Source organism: Aptenodytes patagonicus, chromosome 4 (assembly GCF_965638725.1).
Source record: "Aptenodytes patagonicus chromosome 4, bAptPat1.pri.cur, whole genome shotgun sequence".
Classification (NCBI taxonomy): Eukaryota; Metazoa; Chordata; class Aves; order Sphenisciformes; family Spheniscidae; genus Aptenodytes; species Aptenodytes patagonicus.
The window spans coordinates 34,716,980-34,744,836 of NC_134952.1; the positions used below are offsets into that span (position 1 = coordinate 34,716,980).

Sequence of the window (27,857 nt, forward strand, 5' to 3'; positions counted from 1 at the left end):
GCAAAATTATTTTAGGAAAGCAGGGAAATAAAAGTGCCCAAGTTTGGCTCAGATCCATGTGTTTTTTAAAATCTTCATTTGCATCTGCTCAGCAGAAATGGATTACATTGCATCAAATAGCTTTCTAGAGAGTGTTCCTATCTTCTCCATGGCAGCAAGCACCAATCAGAGATTCTTGTTGTTACTGGCTATTAGAGTCTATTGTGGTGCTAGGCACAAAAGCCAGGGGTAGGCAGAGTCTCTCTTACGATTTTTCTTGTTCAAGAAAAACGTGGATCTGCAGCTTGAGAAGGGGGAAAGCCCAGGGAGCCAAGACAAGGACATAAGAAAAGGAGAAGATAATAGACTTAGAAGCAGAACGACTTTGAAGTGACTGAACAGGGAATTCACATTTGGAGAGTTGTTGAGACTAAGAGATACATGAAGAAAGTAAAGATTTAGAGTCAAGCACTAAGAACCTCTAAATTGCCAGATTTTAGTTGCACATGAAATACACTTCCACCTACACATGCATTATGATAGTCTATGTTCAAAGCATAGCTCACATTAAAATTAGTTGCAGCTTTTGTTATTTAGCCTTTTGGTAAACTCCAAATGTCAATAAATTTAAGTCCAGGTTTTGTTACCAAAAAAAAGTCAGGCATAATGGTTACCAAGAAGAAGAAAGGCATAATTACAGACCATCTAAAAATGGTAGATTGAAATGATGGGACCAGCCCTAGAAATGCTTCAGCAACAACAGACAATCCACTTCTGTATGCTGGATTCAATTGATTCTAGCCTGGTAGCATCCCTTCTCTTCCTTCAGTTCCCTGCCTCATTCTTTATACTTTTTATGTATGCTATGTACACAACACATGCAACAAATAAATCAGAGGAATTTACAGGCAACTCAATTCTAAAGCCTTGAATCATTCCAAAGAAAGTATATTCCATCCACTGAGTAAACCAGCCTTATGCTTGTATTGAAATAATTTTTTTGTTGTAATACGTAGAATTCGCTTTCATTTTTGAGACAACACAGTGACAATACTGGGTGTTTTTTTAAAAGGTGAAAGGATTTGTAGTTACTGCAGAAGCCAAAAATTCTCCATGTTGATGAAGATGCCCTTATTCCTAGGTGAATGCCTGCCTTTTTAAAAAAATCCTGTACGCATATTAGCACTAGTATGTGCATCTACAGATTCACAGGCTAGCTTGTCTCCTCATTTACATATCATAAAACTACTGGTTGCGGAGGAATTATTCCAGATTTATATATGCATAGATGAGAAGCAAAAATCTGCCCATATGTTTTAATTTGGATTGATTTGCTAAAAGATTAACTAGATAAATCGTCTTAATAAAATACTTAAACAATATTAGGTTCAAAGTCTGCTGGTCTGACCTTCATGACAACGGATTTCAGAGAATACCACCACCCATGCCAAGTGTACCAAACAATCCCGTTGTCTGTCTTTGCAGTATAGGGGCCTTTGTAGTACAAACCGTTCAAGTTGGCAGAGTGACACCTGGTGGAAAAGTAAAGGAAAACATAAATAAGGCCTCCTGTCGAAAAGTTGCAAGCACTTGTAGTTTGTGTCCCAGTCAAAAATTTTGCCGTGTTGGTAACAGCCCAGTTTGACAGCTGCAAAAATTTGCATTTGTCGACTTCAGTGTGCCTAAAAAATAAGTTTTATTAGAGCACAACTGCTCTTAGCTTCTTTGAAACAAAAGTTCTTTTTGTTCTTTCCACACGTTTTCTGACATTACTAGCTCTCTGAGTTTTGCCTGCTAATCTGTTTCAGTGGAGAATTATTCCAGAGTTGTTCAGGTCACGTGTGGCAGCAGGGCATACACCAAGCAAAACTGGGTAAGAAATACTGTGCTGCTTTTTGTTGTTCCAGAGTAGGCCCTCGTAAGTTTTACAGTTACCCCAAATGGTGTTTCGTATGACAAAACCTGAATACCACCATCAGTTTGCCTAGTCAGCTGTGGACTTCTATTTACAAATAGATTAAATCTGACAGCTTATTAAACATATGTATGCCAATTCACTGGATCATCGGAGCTGGCGTTTTATTTGACTATATAAAGAACATTCTTTTTTTGGTTCTTTAACACACTGAAGCAGAAATGCTGTTACAGCTTATCAAATACAGTGGTTGAAACAAACAAACAAACACACACACCCCCCCCCCAGCAAAACCCAAAAGGCTTGAATAGGTACCAGCACAACCTTGATACTCATTTGGTTTCTACAAGAAAGAAGTTTAGATCCTTATGTGACCATATGGAGAGCAAAACGGTTGTTTCTTCTGCAGCACATTGTAATGAATCAGCTTGGTTTATCTGCCAATTCAGTATTTTGTTATAAGTGCTGTTAATATCTAGCTGTCGAACACCATGATGGATTTCAAAAGCAGACTTCAGAAAATATGCAAACAGAAAACAGTCCAAATGAACCTTATGGGTATTATTACTGGCAAATCTTAGCCTCTTTGGCTTTGCTTACACTTCATTAACAACTGTTTTTGAGAACTGAAATAAAAACTGTGATAAAAGCCTCATAGGAGAATTCTCATAAATATATGCTTATTCATTGCTTAGAATTTTTAAGCTCAATTTTGGTAATGTGTTGGCTGAAATCTTATAAACTGCAGATATCAAAAGTGACTTTGTTTTTGAGAATGACAAATTTGTATCAGAGCTGATAAAATCTTTCTAGCCATACAAATTCTGCGTTGAGCAGGCACTCTGTCTACTTTGAATCAAAACACAGATTTCATTAGAAGGATCGTAATTGCTGAAATAACTGGACATACTAAAGAAACAACTGGCATGTGATTACTGATATGATATTCTGAAGCAACATTCATTATTCACAAGTCAATAAACACCTTAAAGTTAGCCTATGTTCCTCCTTTCTTTCCGATAGGCTAATTTTTAAAGTAAAAAACCGCACTGCAATAGTTTCAAAAGTACAGTCAACTCTCAATTATCTCTGGACATTTTATCTGAATTATATATTAACTGTATGACAGATGCGGAGAGATGGAGTTGGTTCCCTGAAGAACTGTTTGAATTCTGCCTGGACTCACTGACTCCAATACAGCCCCACATGGATGTAGCTGTCTCCAAGATGATTGGTGATGCAGGAAGCCTGAGTTACTGAGATCTGTGGCCCCAACTTGGTGCCTGGCAGATCCACTGTGATCATCCATGAATGGTGTAACTAAAACTGGGAGTCCTGGGGGGAGAATAAGCTCATGTCCAACTAGACTTGTTAGCTCTGCTTTTACCAGTTATGAACCTACTGACCTTTGCAATGCCCTGGATGCAGGAAAGCTTATGACCTGGGTGTAGTACCAGAGTGAACCCAGCTCCATGGATTTGTGTCCAAGCTGAAAATATCTCCTAAAGCTTTGCTTACAAGAGAATACAGAGGCCATTTTCTGCAGAAGTCCAGGATAACAAGTGCTGAGCTAGAGCAAGACCAGTGGCTTTAAACTAGATATGAGCTACTTCCATGTGGCCTCACTTGTGTCACATCCCTTGGTATTCACATTATCTGGGCGTTTCTGTATTTCATTAGCCCAGATGGCATAGAGCTGTCCATAAAAAATTCCTTCATACCTGGGAGCTCCTATACAAACCAGCCAAGAACGCTAATTCCTTCTATGTTTGCTAATCTGTGCATGAAAAATACATGTTCTGAGTGCTTTCCTTTCTCTGCCAGTCTTGTTCTTTTGGGTAGGATTTAAGGATACTGAAGTTTTCTAGTATTTTGCAGTATTCAGTTTTATGTTAGGCTTAACATAAAAAAAGTCAGTAGCAAGGCAGTGGTACTTGTAACACTACTAGTAACTCATTTTCATTATCCAGATAGACTGCCACTTTAAGAGCATGAGCTACACAGCCATAATAGGAACTAGTCTGGTAGGAGTCAGCTATCTTTAGTAGTTATGTAGCACCAACTACAAGGTATTAATAACTGTCAAGTTCTGCCGTACAGCTACTTTTGCAAAGAGGTCATTCTTTTGTCCAGACCAATCCAATATTAAAAAAAAAAGTTTTTAAAAGACAAAAAATGTATGCGCTTGACTAAAAGTGATTGGTGATTCACTCTTAATGAACTCCATGGCATGGTATCAGAGTTTTATGCTACTTGAGGTCTAGATATTCCTCTAAACCCACAAAAGTTCTGATTTCATGGGAAAAGGATCTCCAACACAGTTGGCTTTCCCTTTTATATCTTAGCTTTCGTGAGAACTGCAAAAAACCTTTGTCTACATGTGATTTTTTTCCGTATGTCTCAAACATTCTTTCGACCCACTAGCCATGCAAATATATTAAAATGTATTAAAATAAGTAATTAATTGTGAAACATTGAGTTAATAGCTACATCATATCAGCTAAGCTGGTCACAGACTACTTATGGCAACAGAATTTGGAAAATGAGGAGTTAAAAAAAGAGGAACAAAGGATGACAAAACAGAGAGAAACAATGGAATTGATCCAGCCTGGCAGCTCTTGCCAAGTGAACTGAGATCACAGTGAGAGAGTAGTATGCTTCCCTGAGTTGTATTTTAAACCTCTCTAGATTGCATAGTTTCTCTTCATGGCTATATTTATCTCATTAATTAAGGGAAATAACATAGCTGCCTATACAGACAGTGCTAAGGCTACCAGTTTTATCCTTTCTTTTTGAATTGGTATTTTGTATCTAAGTAGGATTTTAAAATTCTTTCACTGAACCGTATTTAAAAAGATCTTCCTCTCAGTCCAGCCATGCTCACTGACAGAAACTGAGTGGACACATTCCCATCTTGATATAGAAGGAATAACAGGAGTGAGATGCTGTGAACTGAGGTGAAAAAAGTGAGGCTTAATAACCTGGCACTAGCTTAACTTATCAGATATTCTGCAGTACTGCCACATCTGGTCTAGTGCAACGCAGGAGAAATGCAAGAATGAAGTACAACAGGGATACATCTGCAAACTCTACATGACCTACTTGTGTAAAAACTGGTTACCTTAAAGGGGCAGAATTATCTTCTCCTTACTATCTGATAACAAAGACAACCAAAGCCTATGGCGAATACCATTACCACAGACCAGCTTGAGCTGTGCGGTAGGTGCTGTCCCTTCTAAGGTGAGTCTCAGTCTTACCAGCACTGAGATCTCTGGTAGGGGTCAAGGGCAGATTTCAAATATAATAAACAATGCCAATCCTATCTTCTACCATATGTTATTATTGTATGAATACACATGGAGCAGAATAGTTGACAATACTGATATAAAATCAACACACCTGTTAAACCACCAGCCAGCCTTTTCCTCTGCGGCACAGTTCCCTTCATAGTTGTCATTGTCCCTGTCTCTAGTACTGAATTTCATTCCTCGATGATCAGCCCACCATTTTACTTCAGGATGAAATCCACCAGTAAGGGAATCACCAGCTGTGCCAGAGTATTCACCACAGCTCATCTCATAAGAATGCTAACGAAAAATGTGAAGAAAGGGGGGGAAAAAAAAAGTAATCCAATATGTCTTTAACCTTTAGCATGTCAGAGAGTGAAACCACAGAGAGGAAACTAATCTGTTACATTTGCTACTATTTTTATGCTCAGAAATGTCATGCCACTTAAACACTGTGTACTAGATAATGAAGGGGTGTAAAGATGCTTACCAGGGGTAAAATTTGTCAATAACCTTATGTATAAATGACATAATAAAAACAATATTAGAGTTAGTTTGCAGTACATATTAACAAACCAGAACATCATGTACCATTATTGTTGGTAATATCAACAAAAATAGAAAAACTGCTTTTATCCATGGCTGCTAAACAAAATGATTCATACCTCTTACAGAAAGTGTGAAATTGATGTATCAATGTAAACCACTATTATTACATATTTGAAAATTCCAAGCATTTGTAAGAAATAAAATATGATGATAAGGTTCTACACAAACCTTTATGAAAATTAGGGAATTTGTATGTTTATTGTCTGTCTACAGAATCCACATTTTCATGAAAACCTCTAGTCATTATTTACTATTTTATTACCTCTTCACCTGCAACTCTGAATCTTGCATATTGTGCAAAACGCCGTTCTCCTTCAAAATCAGTTAGATCAATTCTTAAAGTATAGTTCCCTTAAGAAACAACAACACAAATTATTTTGGTTAAACTAGCCTATCTCACTACTTTTCAGAACAGACTATTATATAGTAGAAGATTAAAATACTAATTATGTTTTCATCATGAATCTTATCTGTATCATCACAGCATATTTTATGGGTTTTTATCTTCTTTCTTTATGCATATTGAAGCATATCTTGCTATTCTTTGTCTTTATTCACCTGATTAAGCTCAGAAAATTTTAGAATTATTCCAATACAGATTTTCAAGTGTAGACAAAAAAAATCTTAAAAAAAATGGCCTTATGGGCTTTATATTTTAGTAAGGTATTTGAGGTGGTAATGAAAGGATAGTGAGAATCAATCAATAAGCATACACCTGAGAAAATCATATTTTTATATTCTGAAGATAAAAGAGTTAAATTAGGACCACATCCTGGTGGCATTGATTTCCATACAAATTAGCTGGCTAGGTCAATGGGTAAGGTTTGTATGTGCAGCATTCTACAGCAAAGCAGAAGTTATCTTAGATTGAGTGACTATTAGAAGGATGGAAATAGCTTTCTAAGACTAGCCTAATCAAGAGGACAGGCCTAGATTTACCTTCATGTAATAGCCTATGCAGCCATGTAAAGCCCTGACTAAATGAATTGGTACAGCATACTACCTGACTCTGGACTGTCAGTGATGCTGTGAAATGGGTAGAGACAATTATTTTAAGGTGTAGTCCTGTCTACAGTTCCCTGTTTTGCAGGTGCTCCCTGCATGCCATTGGCCCAATGACAGTTTTGAACCTTTTGTTAGAAAACATATATTCAAATGTGTTTTGTCCTGAAACTTGGAGAAGTCCATGCAGACTAACAACAGAATGCAGGATTTATGCTAACAAAAAGGGTAACAAAAAACGGCCCTGAAACAGCAAAGAAACAGAAACAAGAGAAGACTATTGTTACAATACAAATCTTACCTTGATTAGTCAAATAATGAAGTTTTTTATTTCCAAGCCAATATTCGCCATTTGTCAGAACAAAATTTCCAAAGCCTTCTTCATAGTCAGTCCAGACTCTGAAAAGAGTATAAACTACTAATTTATCAAAAAAGCAAGTTTGCTTGGATGTTTATTTTATCATACAATCATAGACCACGGAATAATTCAAATTGGAAGGAACCTCACGAAGTAATCTAGTCCAATGTCCTGCTCCAAGCAGGGTCAGCCATGAGATCAGACCAGGTTGCTCAGGTCTTGAAAACCTCCAAGGATGGAGACTGCACATCCTCTTTGGGCAACCTGCTGACTATTCTCACAGTGAGAAAGTTTTTCCTTATATCCAGTCTGAACCTCTCTTGTTTCAACTTACGTATGTCGCCTCTCATCCTCCCACCAGACACCACTGTGAAGAGCCTGTTTACTCAACAAGCTCTCAAACAGCTCTGTTTTCTTAGTGACCACCTTGTAGGTACAGGCAGGCTACTATTAGGTTCTGCTGAAGCCACCTCTTCTGCAAGCTGAACAAACCTTAGCCTGTCCTCATAGGGCAAGTGGTCCAGCCCTTGATCATCTTGGTAGTCCCCTGCTAAACTCTTTGTAGGTTCATTATATATGGGAACATTAATAAAAACATATTTTAGACTTTATTATCTTATTTACATTGTTGATCTTCACAGAATTATTTCTATTTTTCACATGTTAAAGGCTGAATCCCACACTACACTGGTCACTGAATCCCAGTCCAAAGAGTAGTCCTAAGAGGTACATTCAAAGTGGTTTAAGATTAACAGATTTTAAGACCAGAAGAAAACACATTAGCTCCAATCTGGTATAGCACAAGTTACCCAAAGTGAAAACATTTTTCCTAGTTAAATCCAGGGGATCTAAGTGAATGTGTAGGTGTATTGCAAGCATTGTTTCTTTATTTTCTGTGATTTGATTAAGCTGTGAAAATCCTGCAGCTGGATATATAATTTTGTAAATTGAGGTATTAGCTAGCTGTTTCCAGCTGTGACTTATTGACTGATTCTAACAATTTTTGAACTCATATTGGTGCATAGTTTCAAGAATTAATATGTAGTCTGAAAGCACTGAATCTTTTCCCTGTCTACAGTGGCTTTGAAACTCTTTCTCAGTGGTTTTGGTTTCATGACATGTTCTAATGGGGACAAAAGTATGATCTATTTCCTTGATGAGAAGCAAACATACTTCATTTCCTTGAGGAGAAGCAACCATACTTCAACCAATGGGTGAAAGTATTAGGCTGTGGACAGGCAGTCATAAGAGAAAGCAGCCTCTGTGACTTAAGTAGCTGGTAGTCTCTAGCAAGGGAGAAGAATGGGTGGTGTGTGGTAGTAACAATTGTAAACTGCTACAGATTGCTTCTGCAGCTTGTCTGAGCATATGTTATAAAATAAGAATAGCAAAGTTTTCTTAGCTGGATTGCAGTTTTTCATTCTCTCTGGGGATTGCTTCTCTATTTCATAAGGGTACTGTAAAGTTAGTTACAGGAATTGTAAGAGGTAAGACACAAATCCACAGAAGGATGCAGATACGTGAAAAGCAAATTGGGCAAAGCGGAGGTTCTAAAAACCTTCTTCTTTCTTCTAATATCTGTAAATATTTGTGGTTTTTTAAATTCAAGTCTCACAGCACCAAAAATTTCACTTCTAGACATTTCCCAAAAAATGCTTGAGTCTTGGCAAAGGCAAGGGGATTAGGTGTCCACAAATCAAGTTCTCACCCATCTTATCTTTCCTGGAGGCATTTTACCATGAGCTACAGATTACTCTGTGGTGGGTTTCTCTCATATTTGTTTGCTGATGGTATTTCAGTTCAAGCAGATTGCTTACATTTATACTTTTTTAGATTTTTACTATTTGCAAAAGACAAGGTAGTCCTTTACTTGTCATTAAGAGTTTTTGCTCCAACAATTGTTAATGCATGTGACATTGAAGTGTTGTCATGTAAAATGCACAAGCTGTCAGAGAAAGACTAGAAGAGATGTCTCCCAGAATAACAACATACTCATATAATTCTAAAGTTATAGATTTAACTTAGCTCCATCTGGTTTAATGTTTCTCCCCTTTGTTTCCAATTTTAATGACTAAGTCTAGTACCTACCTATCAAAATTCTGGCTGCCATCAGAACGTCTCTGAAAAACAGTCCAACCACCCCCTTCAGACATGTCACAGAAGGCAAGGAATTCAGTAGGACTCTGGATAGGTTTCATCTTATAAAATCCACTTTGCTTATGGCCGTCATTGTAGATTTCTGCACAATCTGTTCACAAAACATTCATTAGACACAGTTTTTTCAGTCCTATACTTACTGGCAAAATCAGAAATCAAGGCAATAATAGAAGTCAAGTCACGTCATATGAGAGTCACATATGAAGCAGGCTAATACAAAGGAAACACCTCTGCAAACAAGTTTTTATTACTTTTGGGCATTTTCTTGTATTTGTGTTGCTTTAAAACTTTATTGAGCTGTAACTATTTTGACATTTCTTTAAAAGAATCTGTTTTCCACCATAAAATACTATCATTTTGTTTTCATTTGACTAGCAAAATAACTCCTCTGGTTTAAGTGGTGTCACTTTTAATTTACAACGATATAATCCACATTAGAATCCTGTTACAATCATATAACTTCTCTACATATAAAACACACAGCAACATTTAAAAACAAACATGTACTTCTATGTCCAGAAAGTCCACAGGAGAACTGCCAAAAACAAGGAGTATGGAACCACCAGTGTTAGAAAAAGGAAACAATTGCTGGACCTGATACTCTTGCCCCTTGTACCAAACAGGAGCAAAAATATATAGAAGACTACCCCCAAAAAGTGCAATGTATGTGTAAAATGATACCACTTCGGCTTGATACCATTTACAGTCTGGTCTCCATTGGTGTTAGTGGCTAATCAGCATTTACAGCAATGACAAAATTCAGAGCTCATGAAAATATAACAGCAATGTAATTGTATAATCTTATCTTTTTTCCTCTAGGAGTTAAGAAATGAAAGGAGTTCTTTGTTTATATGTAATCTACCATCAAGCAGTCATACAGGAAAGACGTATAATTTTCAACATTTCTGTTTTTCCTGGCGAAGGTAGGGCTGATTAACTGTAAGATATTCCCTGAAACATTTATGAACATGTTGGCTGAACCTTCCAGGCCAGTTTGGAACTTTCTGAACTATTACATTTCTTCTCAGTGAAGGTGTCAGTGAAGATTAGACATAGAAAATAAACACTTTATACTGAAAACAAATAGCTATGCCAGGATTTGAATAAACTCTAATAGAAAACATGATTTAAATAACAGCTAAGTTGTCTTTCTAGAGAATGTTTCACTGGCATATAGAAAATAGCTTTTCTTGTCCATTATTTTCTTAGTAGGTTAGCAAAACACTTAAGCATATTTTAATTTTTAGCATGTGTATATAGTGTGGAATTTCTCCCTCACTATCTAACCCCAAATTATCCAGCTCTGTTGACATTCAAATGCTACAGCAGTTTGAATGAAATAATGCAGTATCAATAGGGAAAAGCATTTTCCAGGCTATAAGGAAAGTGAAAAAATAATGGGGAAAAAAAATCATCAGAAACCGGAACAACTTCGATCTGTTATTTAGAATCACATTTTAAGAAAATAAACTGGGACATAGGCTGAGAAAGGACAAATACCTTTCAGCTAAATGTGGTTTTAATAATCTTTTCCAGTAACAAATGAGTCAGCCATAATAATAAAAAAAAGTATTCCAGGATGCTTAATACATAAATAAATATACAGCTAAAATTTAAAGTCAGGCTTACAACTGCTTTTAATTTCATTTTAATGGTGCTTTATTATATTTGATGCCTTGTTATGTTGTGATTTCTTCCAGCAGCATAAACACTACAAGTATATTCAAACAAGGCGATTAAAATTTATAGAAGTTTAGACTGTCTAGCACTGGACAACTAGAAACGAAGACCGTCCAAGAATCAGACCCCCAGATTGTATTTTCAATCCAACTATTGGTTTGGATGGTGTTTTGTTATTTTAAGAGTTTGGGCCTCACTCCAGCTACTACAGGCTAACACACTTAGCCTTCTTCCACTGCAGAGGGACCGGATCACCACCAGAATGCTGGTGAGATTACAAAAACAACTTAAAACCAGTATTTTAGAAGCTGTGATGTCCTGAGCTGAACCTAACTCGGTCAAAATGGTGTAACACACAGAATATTATTAAAGTGAGACGCAGATGTCATTATGCCAGGATTATGCATGTAAATATGGATGTCTCAGGCACTTTACAGATTGGAACAGAGTCGGTGTGTGCTTGTAACCCATGCAACCCTGTGAATGTGTGAATGTGAACTGACCCTGTGAGTTAGAACTTTTTGAGATTAGTCAAAGAAGGGTGCTCAGAAATCTGTAACTGCTTATTAATGTTTTGTGAATGTCTATTATTGGCTTTTACCTGTTGTATTGCTGATATATTTATTCTGAATTTATTGTTCACGGATTGTTTTTTAATTATATGCTATTAATAAACCAATAAACTGCTTCAATCCTGATTTGATTTATACCGTGTGACATGAACAATTTTTCCCTGCGGCAGCAGGCCTAGGTAAAAGCTGAACACTGTGTTTTAAACAAGCAATTTTCTGTGAGCTTTTAAAACAATAAGTCAATGGGCCCAATTGTGCTAAAGCTTCTGGGTATTATTACAATGAATGGAAATGAAAAGAATAGCTTCGTTTCTAACCTGAATACTGTCTTTTTCCTCCCAAGTCAATGACACTGTTCTCATCTCCTCTGTCACTGTACTGAATCTCTTTCTTCTCTAAAAGCTGTATAATTTTTAACTGATGCTGTTTCACACGATGTTCCAGAAGCCTCACCTGGCCCTGAAGTCGTATCTGCTCTTGAAAACAGTTCTGTAGATCCTAGAGAGGAAAACATACCTTATTGTAAAATCAACAATTTTTTGTCATGTTTAACATGTGACACAAAAAAACAACCAAACAAACCATAAATAAAATTTAACTTGAATAAAACATTTTGGTCACAATTTCCTACAGACACTATGTTGACTTCCACCTCAATTGCTACCTCTATTTAAAATTATTTCATATATTACAGAGTGTGCAAACATATACCTGCTTTGCAAAGAGACCTTCTCTTTAGTGGCTATAACTACCAGCTCCCACTGCAAACATGCAGAGGGGACTTTAGGGAAAAACACTGTAGTACAGACCCTATCATAAAGATTGCTTATTCTCTATCACCTGCCATGTACAGAGATTTACTATCCAGTGAGGCCTGCGACTAACATTGTGAAGGTTCTAAAATTTCAGAGTTTTAAAGAAATACAGTCCGCACTGATATGTTTTCAACTTCATTGTGCATTTTTCAAATGCTTTTAGATTACATACTTCTTATGATAAGAATCTTAACATTGCCAACATAAATATTGTAAAGTTTCAAGCTCATTTTTGGCATGCTAAAATAAATAGTCCCTAAGAAGCTGTGAATATGCATGAAAAATAAAAGTTAAAAACTTAAAGTCAATATTGTGCTGTGACTTGTACACTTAATTTTGCCATGCAGAGTGAGTGAGAAATGTGGTGATTCTGATATGGTGATACCTAGCACTCATTTCACCCTGGTGCAAATATGGATACGTGACAAGAAAGCTGGAATAACCGTTCCAAATTCTGACATGCTGAATGTACGCAGAGCAATAAATAATTGTTTTTAGATTAATGACTATGGTAAAATAGCCAAAGTGAACTGAACCCAATCTAGGGAGCTTAAATTAAACCAGCCTGTACAGTTCCAAATAGATATTAAACAAATTTGATTTCAACATGGGGAAAAAAGCCTTTGGGGTTTTATGATACATTTTACAAACGTGACATAAGGTTTTGCATCAGTAACATTGTGTCTGCAATTTCATATGAGCAAACAGAGTTTAGTAGCTATGGTGCTTGCACAAGAGCACAACTAGCACTGTAAAAGCAAAATCAGAGGGCAACCTTTTGGACATCTGATATGCAAGATCAAATATGCAGTAGTTCTAAATTTGTGCAACCTTATCATAGGGCAACATTATTTACATGAGCTAAGGAGGTAGACCTGTAACATTTGTCATCCGTATGGAAGAGCTGGTATCTCAGAACATTGCCCTGTCACATTGAACTATAGAGAGATCTGAACGAGCATACTGATGTGCACCTCCAGTGGCATCCGCATACTTTCATTTGTATCAGGCTCAGGCTTCACCTATTTTCCATGAAAAGTCCCACCAAAACGTTTCTTGTCACTTTCTTGCTGCAGTGATTTTTTTTGTTTTCTTCTATCTGAAAAGCTGATACCATTCTGTAAGTTTCTACGCAGCACAAACAGTTCTGGTTAGACTGACTTCCTTGCAGTACCATTCACCACAACTCCAAGAACAGACTTCGTGAACTAACAGTATTAATTAGAATCTGCATTTTATGAGTCTACTACATGCAGATTTTTTTCATAATTAATTTGAGGTACTAGTTAAAAAGCAGAGGAACTTCTGCTACTGTCAAGGAACATCCATATAAATCATGTCATGACTATGACCTGTTATTTCTGATAGAAATAAATGTTGCAGGTGTCCAGGCGCCATTCCTTTTTCACTAGAGACGATGCAATTAACTTTCAACAAATAGACAAATGAACTAGAGACATTTCAAGAGAGTATTTGAAGATAAAAGAATCTATGTCCACGAGTTCAGTAAAATGGTTCCTAGCCATCATGTTCCATTTGCCTGCAATGTTTAGTCACACTGAAAAATTTGATGATCAGCCATGCTGACTTTGCAGAACAATCCTGAATATAGGTCTCCGCTTTAAGTATTTCTGAAGTGTATCAGATGCTTGCTTTAATTCATACTTAACTGCAATCTAATATACGTAGTGGAATAAAAGAATGGGGAATATACATGTGGCAGGACTAGGCAGTTTGTCAGTGACCTGTTCGAGCGCAAAAGGTTCAACTGCCTCTCTGGGTTAGGGCTGCCAATGTCAGGCTGCTTTGACAGCAGGTGTGTCTGCAGGCTCCAACTGTCTGCTTGCTACCAGGTCCTGAGAAGCCATTAAGATGCTTGACCACAAGGAGGAGCTGTAAAGTGAGAGGCATCATTAACAAACACTAAAATTTTTAGAAGAATAAACAAAGCAGCCAATGACCTAATATCCCTAGAGTCCCATCTTATTTAAGAATACTCCCTTGAAAATCTTTTTCAGTTGTTGACAGCTATAGCATACCCTCCTTTTCTTCTAGCAGGAAACGAGAGAAGAAAATACTTAAAATATGTGCACAGAGACAAACTTGCTACGGTGGCTTAGAGGGATGTTATTTGACCATAAGCACTGGTTAATGTGTGACATGTTGCATATTACAAAGAAAGGATGCACTATTATGCAGTCTTTCCAGGGTGGTTGTCTCAACTTGTTATCTGCAGCTTTATATAAACCCTTCACAAAAACTGAGTTGAACTGGGAAATTCAGAAGAGACTTCCTTGACAGCAAATTCTCAGACTAGTCCCAAGTACATACAGAAAATTACAGAGAACCGGAGAGCTGCATAGGTGGGTTGAGAAAGAGTGAATAAATAATAAAAAAAATATATTTCCAGGCTCACCCTGACAAGCTAATGCTAACTATAGAAGTAAAGCTGTCAAAAAAACCATGTTAACAGTCAGACCAAATATTAATCCTAATCACATTAAGTTAAGAGTGATGAAGGAGCCACCATGCCACACTTACCAGTTTTACTGCAGTGTTTGTTTATTGAGAAGGTTAGCCTGTATCAGCCTGAACTCAGTACTCGCAACCTTGGAGAACGTGGTAAAATACCTTAGGAAAGACCTGGGTGATCCTGGAAACAGTGGCCCCTGTCACCAGGCCCTTGCAATTTCATAGGCAAGACTTCGGGTGGGTAATCTCTTTAACAGGTGGCAAGGTCTGAGCCATGAAGAGCCACTTTCAGTTCTGGACAGAGGAGTCTGCGCATTTAAGGACAGGCAGCTAAGTGTGTTTCTTTCACACATTTCACTAGGGAAAATGCATCTATCACTTCACCTATTCATACTGCTAAAAGCCATTCTCCTACTGTGATTAAATCATATAGTAAAAGTACAGAACTTCTCAAAAATATTATCGTACCTTAGAAAAACTTGGTATCTAAATTCAGTATGACACTACTTCATATATCACCATAAAAGGTTCTTTCCTTTGAATCAAATTAAACACAAGTCTGCAGCAGGCTATGTCTCTAAGTATTATTCTTAACTTTGCATTTTAAATTGATCTTTTCTTTTTGTTTACTTAAAAATTGTGAATTATTTCATTAAAATGAAAAACTAACACCGAGCTGATTGTTATTTGCTTTACAGACAATACAATCATTATGGGGTGAACAGTAATATATCTACATTACACATAGCAATTTCCTGATGAAAAGGATTTAAGCTCACAGTGCTGGTAAATAGTAAGTGGCAATCAAGAAATCACCAGCCATACTGAATAACTACACCATAAGAAAGAAATGACTGAGCAGAAAGAGTTTTGAAAGTAACATACATATGAAAAGTACTGGTATCTGATACTTTGCTTTCTCTCCCTGACTCCAGCCTCCTCATTGACGTCTCTTTCTGTCAACTCCAGACAAATCCCATCATACTTTGCTGCTGCACAGCAAAACCACAATTCTCATATTTGGAATTCCACACCTATTTTTCCCATGGGACAATCACAAGTTAGCTGTGTAACTTCAGGGTGGATCAATATGGCTTTTAGATCTTTTTCGATCTTTTAGATCTTTTTAGATTTTTTGACCAGACTGCTCTTTTAATGTACTACTACACTTTTTCACAGGATAACTCTTTTAAAATCATTGGGATTAAACCAGTGCACAGCTAGAGTAATATAGAAGCAAAATGTAACCTAGGGTTATAAGAGTCAGCAGCTATAACATATTGCTATTTCTTTTGTTAGATATGGACCGAAGTTAAACTATTACAATGTTGAAATACTCAAAAAAAATGTGAATTTGATTGCGCCTGTCTCCAGTGGACAGTAGTGCCCACTGATTGAAACCAGACTGAACATAACCTGTTCTGTCTGTTTCAGTGAAGCAACTGTTTGTGCTACACATTGAGAAGCAATTATCTAACAACTGCTGACAGCTCTGCTCTTGGACATGTGGTCCCATATTTAACCAGCTGCTGCAATTAATGTGCATTCACAATATTTATTTCATTACTGTGTGAATTATTTAGCAGCTAGTGACCTTCCATTAAAATTGATGCTATAAATTAGACTCAGAATACTTTATGAAAACTATAAAAATACAAAATTTTTACTCGGTGTTATTTCCTATATTTTTAGAATTTAAATGAGCTCCAAAAAATCTCTATTGAGATTAGTGTTTTAATGAGATTAAAATGTGAAAACTTAGAGATAAATTTCAGAATGTTCCCAGTTTTTAGTCACAGGGTCAGCTAAAGCCCGTAATATTCCAAATGAAAAATCAACAGAAAGCAGACGTGTTTCATTGTAATGCCTTTTTCTCAGTAGGCTTCTATAAAAATTAGCAATATTTTTCTCCACTGAGCAGAAGTGATTACAGAGGCAGATCCTTCCTGTTCTGCCCCTGTAGAAGTACTTATCTGAACAAAAGGCTTCCGTAAGATAATGTAAGCCACAAACAATGATGCTCACCTAGTTGTAAATTCAGCAGCCACCAAAAAGGATAGAAACATTCTTCATCCTGAGTGTCAATGACCAGAAATACTACTGCTGCAGCCACCGCTTTAGGAGTTCCTGGGTTTTGCCTTTCTATAAGTATGCTGCTCAAAACTAAAGGTGTTATTCTGAGTTAGCATTACCCCTGAATGGTAGTATAACTGTCTTGTGTGCCTTCTGTACAATGTGCCTGTTAATGCATCGTATGATACCTTTTTTAGCAAAGGTATCCTATCACCTCCTATTTCATGTCGGATCCAGTAACAAACTGACTGGATTACCTTCTTCAGTGCTATTGCCCAGTCATTTACCCTCCATTGTATATTTATGCATTTGTTTCCTCTTTTCTTATCAGAAACTTGTCCCCACTGAACATCACTTGAGGTTATTTCCCCAGTCTTTCAGTTTTGTTCTGAATTCTAATCTTTTCCATCAAAGGCTCTGCCATCCCATGTAGCTGAGAGACATTGTAAGCACTATGGAGGACAAGGTATGAAATATTTAGAAGGAACTCTATAGCCAAATTTAATTACTAGAACTTACAGAGCTGCCAATGGCATCCATCAAGCTAGCTGCAAGGACAAAATCAATCATTATCAAAATCTTCATCCTTTGGAAGCTGTGAAGTAGAAGAACAAATTAAATACTAGTTAACTTAAACATTAAAACTAAATATTTACACCTGACATCTTAAACTTTATTCAAAATAATCTATTTAACCAATAATCATTTTCTTATAGATTGTAAAGATAATGTATATTTAGGCTTCATTACAAGTGTCTAAAATAGTCTGATCAAGTAAAACTCCAAAACCCAGTAAAAACAGAATTTATCCTTTTAGGCCACTTTGTATCAGAGCTCTCTGTGTATTTTAGGACAGCTATTCAAGATTCAAACCCATGTATGTTATTGTGAAACAAGACAAAAGCAAAATAACAGTTTAAAATGCTCTGAAAAGCAGGGCAATATTCCTTGTTGGTCCATTAAAGTTGGGAGAAAGCTCTCTGTTACATTGAAGTAATTAAAATCTGAGTTAGGCTAGTTGCCCTTGAACTAAAGATTTGTGCAACTTTTGTGTGCCAGGAGAAGATGGAGACAATTTTACTGTTGCAGAGTAATTTTTGGGAAAAATGCATACTTACCAGCTTTTGTTCTAACGGTGACAAGGATGACATCTTTCAACTGGTAGCTATGCATATTTTGTACTGTATGACCCATAGCATTTTAAATCCCATTATTTCATATGAAAATTATTTCATATGCCAAAACAATCACCATTGTAACTCAATGTTTGCCTTGCAAACATTAGCTGATATAACTTCACGATTTTCTGTAAGGTAGATGTATGCTTTTCAGCTCACAGATGAGAAACCAAGGCCTCCAATTACTGAAATATTTACATAGATTATACATGAACCAATTCTAAAGATTATACATGAACCAATTCTAAATTGATTAGTTAAACTGCTGCAAGCTATCAACTGAGGAATGTTTCTTTTTTTTTTAACTTAAAAATATTTTCATTTAGCATATGCTAACGCCTGTTTAAACCAAAATATGTGTCCACTCTGCTTTTTCTACTTATTAAAGTAAATCAGCTAACTACATGTTAAAACATTTGTGGTTAGACAAAGCATAAGACCTATAATAGAGATTAATGATTCAATGTCAGCATGTGCTTACTGAAACACCAACTTTATGGAAATTTCCACTCATGTTTCTACAGGAATTAATATAAAACACCAGTGGAACTTTGGCAGACTGTGCTTTTTACTGTACAAAGATAAGCAAGGTGCTTATGTGAAGTATGTTTTTAAGTTCTTGTAAAATTGGACAAGTCCAACTTTATTTTCACCAACCTCTGAAAACCTCATGCAAGAGTACAAATTACAGCCCAGCCAAATTTCACGTTTTCAACACCTACCTATAAAATACTTAGGATGCTTTTTTAAATTATAGTTATCTTATTTAAGCACCATTTTTTTTATTTTGCATTCTGAGTTCTACTGGTTTGAAAGCATCATATTTGAAAGCATAGAGTTGTGAGGCCCACGTATATCTGTATAAAGCTCATTATACCACTTCCTGCACTGGACTGATGCAGACACAAGGTGTTGAGGGTACTCTGTACCCATTGACTCATGTTACAGACACCTCAGAAGGTTTTTTTAAGCATTTTGGACATATGCAACACCTACCATTAAGCTGCAAAGCACTATACTAAGCTGATGTCTATCTCTAAGGATACCAAAGGAATCCATTAAAAATGACCTATAAAATATTTCTTGAGTAGAAAGTGTGAACTGCAAAACTTAGGCTAAGTTATTCTATGCCATAAAATTTCTGAATTTTAAGTTGTAAGTTGGTCTTCATGCTAACTACATAAATGTTATATCATTTGAATTAGAAACTTTACCATAATTCAATGCAACAAGTTCTGCTACTGTTTGAAGTGGTGAATCCTATGAATTTTAGGCTTAAAAAAGGAGGGTGGGGGGAAATCTGCAAGAATTGCCTGGCATTGAATTCTGTTATTAATTTGGATTTCAGAGGTTTCTGCCATGATAAAACATGTACTTTCACCTTATGACAGTAGTAATTATGGCTATTGCAGGCACTACTGTTTTGAAAGCAGCTGTTGCCATCTATTGCAATGACACTGTCTGTTGTGGGAGAGGAGTGACCAAAGAGTACATTAGGGATCTGGACAACCTGCAAATGGTCTGTCTCTGATAACTGCTGTCCCGACTCCATGCATATCTTAAATATGTTTTCTAGGAGAGAAGGGACTATATTTTTTTCACTGAAAGATTCATATTTAACTGTTATGCTTCATTCTTTCTTATTTTCATTATAAAAGCACACTGTTCTCCCTCACATTACTCTTAATATTCAAACTGTTCTATCATGATTTCACTGACTGTGAATGCCTGAATACCGCAATCAATCTTAAAAGGGTTGCACAGCTTTACAACGACAGTATTCTTATTTTTTTTAAAAAGACTATGAAGTAAATCTTGCATACTGTTCAGAGAAATTTGTTAGGGGGGGAAAAAAAATAGAAGACTATCCGGTACAATCAAGGCAGATCATGTCCCTGACAGCATGTGTGAGCTACTATGAGCAAACTGCACAAAAGGAATGAAGCGCTGAGGAGTGTAGTGTGTGCAGTTGGCTTGGTTTGTCATCTTCAGATGAAGTCACCTTTCTATTTAAAGAGTGTCTCTTTCTCAAGCATGTTCCTGTTGTGGCGAACTTCATAAGGGCTGCACTTGGAAGACAACTTTGTGTGTATCAGCTTGAACACTGAACTAAGATATGCTCAAAAGACATACTGAAATATAGGAATAGTCTCATAAATAAAATTCTAAATGTGATGATTTAAATAGATTGCTCAAGATATTTTAATCCTGGAGTTTAATTTTTAAGAATGGAAGTTGGACAGTAAACCCAAGATGGATTATTGATCCTGTAGTCACTCACAATATGAGCTCACTATGATCGTAAGAGAATTAAGTGGCGTATAAAGAGGGAGAAACCAAGAGCTCCATTTGGCAGACCTGTCAGTCAGAAGCAGGGAAGACATTGAAACAGAGAGGACACAGGAAAAAGAACACAGAGTGGACCTGAAATAGGGCACCAAAATCTTTGTGCTGTTGTCCTCCCAAAAAAGGAGAAAGGTCAAGACGACTAGGAAGAGACATGAAAACTCAAGCTCTGAAAGGAAATGGCTGACCTAACGGTGTTTCTCTGCTTCTGTCACTGCCCAGCAGGGAGACCCAGATAAGGTAGAGGACAGTGAGCAATGCTGATCCTGGAAGGGGCAGTACCTTGTACCTTTGAGCTAATTTCTCAGCAGGTATAAACTCACGCAGTTTATCTGATCCCACAGTGGCAGTGACATGAGATTCACTGAGTGGTCAACCCTACAGTGATAAGAAAAGTGGTAAACAGGGTCAAGCCCCATATATGTTCAAAGAGCTTTGCATACACTAACTGAATCAACAGGTTCAGTCTTGGAATTAATGTGGGTAACTGTTTACTTAGTTTTCCACATTTCTACAAAAACTTTCAGAAAAGGTTGTATTAGTAACAGTTCTCTGAAAGTGTACATCCATGCTTTTTGGTAATACGTAAAGCTAAAGTTCTGTTCAAGGGAAGCTTAAAATCTTGCTCTAGGAAGACTGCTTTTAAAGTCAGTTTCTTAAACTAATTTCTCCACTCATTTAAATATTTACCCTGGTTGTTATATAGCTATTTAAAATGCACTATCCAGAAATGTATGTGGAGGGTAAAATAATTAAAAATGTAGGGAGAGAATACAACCGCTGATAAATATTCACACATAATGCATTGAAAAACATTCACTCCAAAAAACTGCAAAAAAATTACAAATCTTAATCCATGTCACAGATGAAAACAATTGCGTAACTTAGCAAATATTTTTGTGTTGTTAATGCTAGTGAACCCAAAGAGTTAACAAGTGCTGAGAGACTTCCAAGACTTTCGTTATAACACCTGTGTTGGTTTAACAAAAACAAAAAAAACAGATTTGTGCAGGGGAGATCCCTTTCCAGGAAAATCTTAATCTCAGACAGTAGACATGGATTAATTATCACACATCATATTAGAGTGAGAAAAACTTAGTGTGATATTTTCAAGTTGCAAACACAAGCCCTTAACAGTTAGCTAAAAAAAGAATCACTTTCTGTTTTAATAAAATTGAAGCTTCAGGGCAACTCTTGTGAATCCTTGAAATTTTATCCATGTAAGATTACTCATTTGCTATTCAAAGATTACACCTGGAATATACACTTGCACAGCTGTGCAGAAAGATTTCTCCAAAGCTATGGCATAAAAATTCCAGAAAGGTACTTTTTTCCTTCTCTCTGCCTGGGCTTTCTTCACAGACTACTCAGACAATCAATCCTATGTTCAAATTTCCCCTAAATTCGATGTTTTTCCAAGTCTTCCAATAAGAAGTTACTAAATAGATTTGATGACATTAGAGAAACTCTGTGCTATGAAAATTTTGAACTGTCAGCCTGTTTTCTTGTTCTTCAATTCTGGAGACAGCAAACTAGATGGAATTCAGATGCCTATTTCTGTTTGTACAGTGTCAATAAGAATTGCATTGCTACTAAATACAATAATAATGAGAGAATCTGCCAAAAGGACAGCTAATTACTTGAAAGATTTTTGTTTGCTTTCTTAAAATTTGAACTGGTTTTAACGATTAAACTCATGCATAAAACTCTGCTTTGTTTTAATTAGGTAGTGTTACAAAAATTGCCCCATTTTCCTCATCTGAAAAATGGACAATAATTCATGATTTGATCTACTTTTAGGCTTAAAAAGCAGCCTTGTTCATACAGCCATATGCTATTATAAATTTAGAAACTACAGATTTGAATGAGGTTTATTAACTAACTAGATATTGTAGCAAAATAGCTAGATCCTGCTAAAACATTCATACATCATTAGCAACATTGCACCAGTTATATGACCTTCAAAAACATATTACTCTTAAACCATAACTATAGCAATTACCCCAAATTCTTCCTTCTTCCCTCACAGGTACCTAAAATGTTTACCTTTACCCTCTGGACAGAACTCAAAAGTTGTTAAATCTTCTTAAGCTGATGCAAAGAATTCCAGAGCCCTTCCCAGGCTGGGATTGTTTTTGCTATTAAATTCTGTAGAGTTGAGGCTTACATCTGCTATGAGTCACTGTGCAGGAATGTTACTGAGAAAGTTGCAGTTATCAAGACTGAATTGCAACATAAGAAGAAGACAGTAATTCTGTGTCTAAAACAACACTTAGGAAACAAAAATAGACCAAAAATAACAAAGGATCATCCATTCCCTTTCACTGCTCTGATCCAGGAAATTGCTCTCAGCATCCTATTCAGCTATATACTCTGTGCTTCCCTGAATCAGAGCCTAAATCTCTTAGGCTTCAGAGGTATATAGAGAGCATGACCGACTCCACTGATTTAGAAATAAAACATAATCACTCGGACTAGAAATTACATGTTAGAGGTGATAAAATAAAATAAAAAAAACCTGCTAAAAAAAAACCCCAAAACACCAAAAAAGTAACATAGTACAGACAAAGCCAAAGAGAACAAGAAAAAAAGGACAAAGAATCTTGTTTGATGTAAGTCAGTATTTTTTAGCTAAATTGGAAGGCACTCAGAAGCACGTGATCTCAGTGACTTGGTTAGACAAAATCACTTTCTATATAAGCTTTTTAGAGCCAGATGAATACATCAAAGAATGTTTTAAAATGCAATTTGTTTAGAGTGTTTGTCCTCCTTCTATGTTGGCTCTTCCCAAAAAGTTCAATAAATGCGTATGCTTAAAGGAGTACTTCTGGAAGATGCGAACTCTTAAGGAAATATTGAACAAAAGCAGTAAAAGGGGTTTTACATTCCACAATATAAATATTCACACCATCAACTTCCTTTTGAAGACTAACACTTGTTGCACACTTCCTCTGAATAATTTCTGGTGTATTATTTGGAATCTGTTTACCTGGCAGTATTTCTTTTTACTAATTACATTACATCAACTAATTAACTTCATATTCTGAACTTCAAATATTTAATAATTGCAATAAATTTCTCATGAGTAGCCTACTCTAAGAATCATTCAAATATTCAAAATCATTCAGCAAGTCATTTTTACTGGGAATCTTACTATGACTAATGACTTTTGCAAGGAGGGAGATGATACCTGTTCATAGCGTGACTCTTAACTCTTAACTGATTGTTACTCAGTGGGTAAGCTCTGAATTTAGAAAGTGGAAAAAAGGCATGGCATTTCAAACTCAGATTTATTAACCATTTAAACAATTTATTGAGGGTTACAAGTAGATTCTCCATCACTTGAAGTCTTTAAACAAAAACTAAATGGCTAAAATATATGGCTGTGGTTCAGTTAAACAAGAATTATAAGCAGCATCAGGTCAGAGATTTGTGTTATTCAAGAAGTCTATAGGCTACCCAACATCAGAATGATTTTGCAAGAATAAACATACTAAATAGAAGGCTCTCAAAGAGTATACAAACAGAAGTCATATACGCACAAAAGGAAGAGAGAAAGGTCTTTCTTAGACCTGTTGGATGCATCCAATACTGAAAACTGGCAGATGTCATAGACCTTAACGCAGCCAGTAAAGATCTGGCTGTTGACACAAATCTTATTCAGATTTGCTGCTCTTGGGACAGTATGCACAGAAGTGAAGCAAAATATGGCCAGGATCATTAATCACTCTTTTATCAGTTTTTTGACAAAAGAAGGTATAAAGGATAAAATGCTGTTCCCCACTTCTACACTAAGTCGTTTATTACTTCCTATAAGCAAGGTAAAAACAGTCAGTTGTATTAAACCCATCATATCTTTTGCGGATGTTTAAAAGAAATAGCTAGCACAAGTGGTCTTTGTTCCCATTATATTAGCACTTTCAGACAAGTACGTCCCCAGACATTTTATCTGACAGAAGTTTAACAGCTTTGGGCAATCCCAGATATGGATACAGGCTGGGCCATGAGCAGCTTGAGAGCAGACCCGCAGAGAAGCACTTGGTGGATGAAAAACTAAATATGAGCCGGCGATGTGTGCTCGCAGCCCAGAAAACCAACTGCATCCTGGGCTGCATCAAAAGAAGCGTGGCCAGCAGGTCGAGGGAGGTGATTCTGCCCTCTGCTCCACTCTGGTGAGACCCCACCTGGAGTACTGCATCCAGCTCTGGGGCCCCCAACATAAGAAAGACATGGGCCTGTTGGAGCGAGTCCAGAAGAGGGCCACGAAGATGATCAGAGGGCTGGAGAACCTCTCCTATGAAGACAGGCTGAGAGAGTTGGGATTGTTCAGCCTGGAGAAGAGAAGGCTCCGGGGAGGCCTTCCAGTACTTAAAGGGGGCCTACAGGAAAGATGGGGAGGGACTCTTTATACATGGGGAGGGAGTGTAGTGATAGGACGAGGGGTAACAGTTTTAATCTGAAAGAGGGTAGATTTAGATTAGATATTAGGAAGAAATTCTTTACTGTGAGGGTGGTGAGATACTGGAACAGGTTGCCCAGAGAGGTGGTGGATGCCCCCTCCCTGGAAGTGTTCAAGGCCAGGTTGGACGGGGCTCTGAGCAACCTGGTCTAGTGGAAGGTGTCCCTGCCCATGGCAGGGGGGTTGGAACTAGATGATCTTTAAGGTCCCTTCCAACCCAAACCATTCTATGATTCTATGATCAGCAAACACAAGATAATGCGTTCATAAGATCATCCTTTTATCATTCAGACTCAAAAGAAGTTGCAAGCACACAAGAAGCTTTCATAGTACAAGGAACCACCATTTTTTCCCTGATAAGCTGTAACGCAGGTGTTAAGTACCATTTATAAAATATAAAGCTTTACTTTTTCTCATGTGTATGATTTTTATCCAGGAAAGTTTTAAATCACCTTCAGCTGTCACGTAGAAATATGGAAGGGTCAAAGATTGTATACCACAGCATGGTAACTCTGCATTTGTCAAAATGTACTTTCATTCCATCTGTTACAAATTAATTTGTTTATGCTCTTCTCTGCATTGTTTTAGTTTGTGTAATGCTAAGGGTAAAATAGAAAACATGTACTGGACTCCATTTAGGATTGGCTGAAATCACATATTTGAAAATGTGCATTCAGCATTGTATATCCAACAAGATGATAATTAAATGGTCTTTTGCATATGCTAAACAGTAGCAATAATAAATTGAAAATACTTTTAAATGGAATATGCTGTTTGGTTTCGTTAACTTAGACACTAGGCTTTTTTCGGGGGGGGGGGGGGGGGGGGGGGGGGGGAGGACACGACCCAACCAAAAACCCACACAAAAACCCAACCTGACTAACTCCATCAAAATTATGATGTCTGAGTAAATTTGACTTTGGGTTTTTTATTTTTTAACATATAAAATAGTAGCAATGTGTTACTTCCATAATAATATTTTGTTACTGAAACAGAACAGAGCTGAAATCAAAGATAAGCCAAACTCAGCTTTATGACTAAAAATCTCTGTATCTCCATGTTTTTAAAGGTAGCCTCCTTTCCAAAAGTAAGTGTATTTTTTTTTTATAGACTGACTTAAGAATTGCATGGTATGTTTACAAGAAAATCCGGTTAAGCAGTTATCGTAACTGACAATGTGCCAGTTACCAGAATACTATTATATCTTCCCATTGTAAGTGTATTCCACAAATAAAAGCATTACCTAAGAGCTTCACACACATAATGCTGTGGGTGTTTGCATAGCTGACTGACATGTTAAATGGCTTCCAACGTTCCAGGGCAGACTACTGATGAAAGCGAGTACAACTCTATCTGCTTGAGTGGAGTTACTTTAGATTGTTCAACAGTTCACTTCAACTGTATTTACATAAGAGGTGGCCCACATATTCAAGAGAATAAAATTATCAAAAAGCTACACTGGATTTAGTCAACAGTTAGGATTGCTGTAAAAAATTATATCCACTAAGCTTTTGAAAGTTAAATATAGTTATTAGCTGTTAATATTTTATGTTTATTTGGAGACACATATCGAAAAACAAAGTATGTCGTACTTCTGCATTAATAGATTCTCAAGGTTCCTTCTTACTAAAGGAATTTGGCATTTCAGGATTTGGAATAATCTGTATCAGTTTAACATGAGTCCTACTTAGTCAAATGACAGCAACTCTCTTCCGTGGACTGTCTCATTTATATACAAGAAGCTTGCACCAAAGTGTTAAAATAGCTACAAAACAAGATCAAATTAAAGTGACATGCTTTTGGCAGTACAAGTCCCTAAAGTTCATGAGATATTGATGATGGACCTCCTTGACGCGATCCCGGTTATTCACAGGGAAGCGTATGAAGAAGTCCTGTTATACACAGGAACACAACAGAAATCAACAAAAGGAAGCAGCATCATTGTTCACTATTCCAATTCTCCACTTACTCAGTACTACCTTTTTCTGAGGGTTACTGATTTTTTTGTCTCTCTCTAGGACATTGTTGCCTTCTTCCTGTATTTCAGTTTTCTGCTTCTTTCATTCCACTGACATGCATAGTTCCATGAGGTAATATCCCGTGTCACTGCAGTAGTCTTCAGGCAAGCTACGTTAGTGTACATGATCCACCACAGGCTTCAGTCTTTCAAGCAGACAAAGGACATTAATGTTTCACTTGCCTATTCCTTTAAGGAATATTGTGCCCTTGCTTATGCGTGACAGTTAGCCATCTCTCTCATACAATTTATTAGTAATATTTTACTTTTTCAATGTTGGATGAGTTAGAGTACTACAAGCCAATATTTTGCTTACTTTTGGACAAATAAGAAACTTCAGAAAGTTTTGAAGTTCTTGATTCTTTTAACACGCTGTCTTCAAAATGCTTGCCACAATCCTAACAAAAGCAGTGGTAGAAGCAAATTATGCCAAAAATACAGAAGTCTATCTATATATGAAGATTTCACCTACTATATAATTACATTGCACAGAGCGACCACAGACTATGACTGCAACCTGAACCATATGAATAACAGATCTCTAAAACTTGCGTAATTGCATGATGAAGTTGAAGTGTTAGGGCAATAAATGTAATTCCCTGATAAGGCCAAGAGATAAGCAGAAAAGAACTTCCTACTTATTCTGAAATGACAGAATGAATGCACTTTATTTTTTGGTGTATGGATATAATATGCAACAATAAAATCCAGTTTTTAAATAATTCACCTCATTTTTAGGTAGTATTCTAAGAAACAGGTGCATAATTTAGTCATTTCAGTCATTTCAAAATCTGTCATTTCAGATATGACACAGAAATCAGCAACACACCTTCATTGTCATGGATGATAAGATCAGCAAATTCAACATATTTAGACATTATTTTATCACACTCCAAATATGGCAACCCCCCCCAATTCTTATTAGAAATATAAAATGA

General features: G+C 36.6%; 1 protein-coding gene across 1 annotated transcript; it reads right to left on the reverse strand.

The window, feature by feature from the left end:
• Positions 1-1,285: 1,285 nt before the first annotated feature.
• FGL1 (fibrinogen like 1) lies at positions 1,286-22,545 on the reverse strand. The gene is made up of 8 exons (XM_076336335.1): positions 22,490-22,545; positions 17,439-17,514; positions 11,877-12,057; positions 9,239-9,398; positions 7,094-7,191; positions 6,053-6,141; positions 5,294-5,481; positions 1,286-1,511 (listed from the first exon to the last, which is right to left on the reverse strand). The coding sequence occupies exons 2-8, from the start codon at positions 17,502-17,504 to the stop codon at positions 1,352-1,354; spliced, it is 942 nt and encodes a 313-aa protein (XP_076192450.1). The 5' UTR covers positions 17,505-17,514; positions 22,490-22,545; the 3' UTR covers positions 1,286-1,351.
• Between the last annotated feature and the right edge of the window lie 5,312 nt (positions 22,546-27,857).

Coding starts and splice junctions, on each gene's coding strand:
- FGL1 (XM_076336335.1), bottom strand. CDS start 17,504: ATGAAGATTTTGATAATGATTGATTTTGTCCTTGCAGCTAGCTTGATG. Junction 7,192..9,238: donor GGCAGCCAGAATTTTGATAG/GTAGGTACTAGA, acceptor TACTCTTTTCAG/AGTCTGGACTGACTATGAAG. Junction 6,142..7,093: donor TCATTATTTGACTAATCAAG/GTAAGATTTGTA, acceptor TTGTTTCTTAAG/GGAACTATACTTTAAGAATT.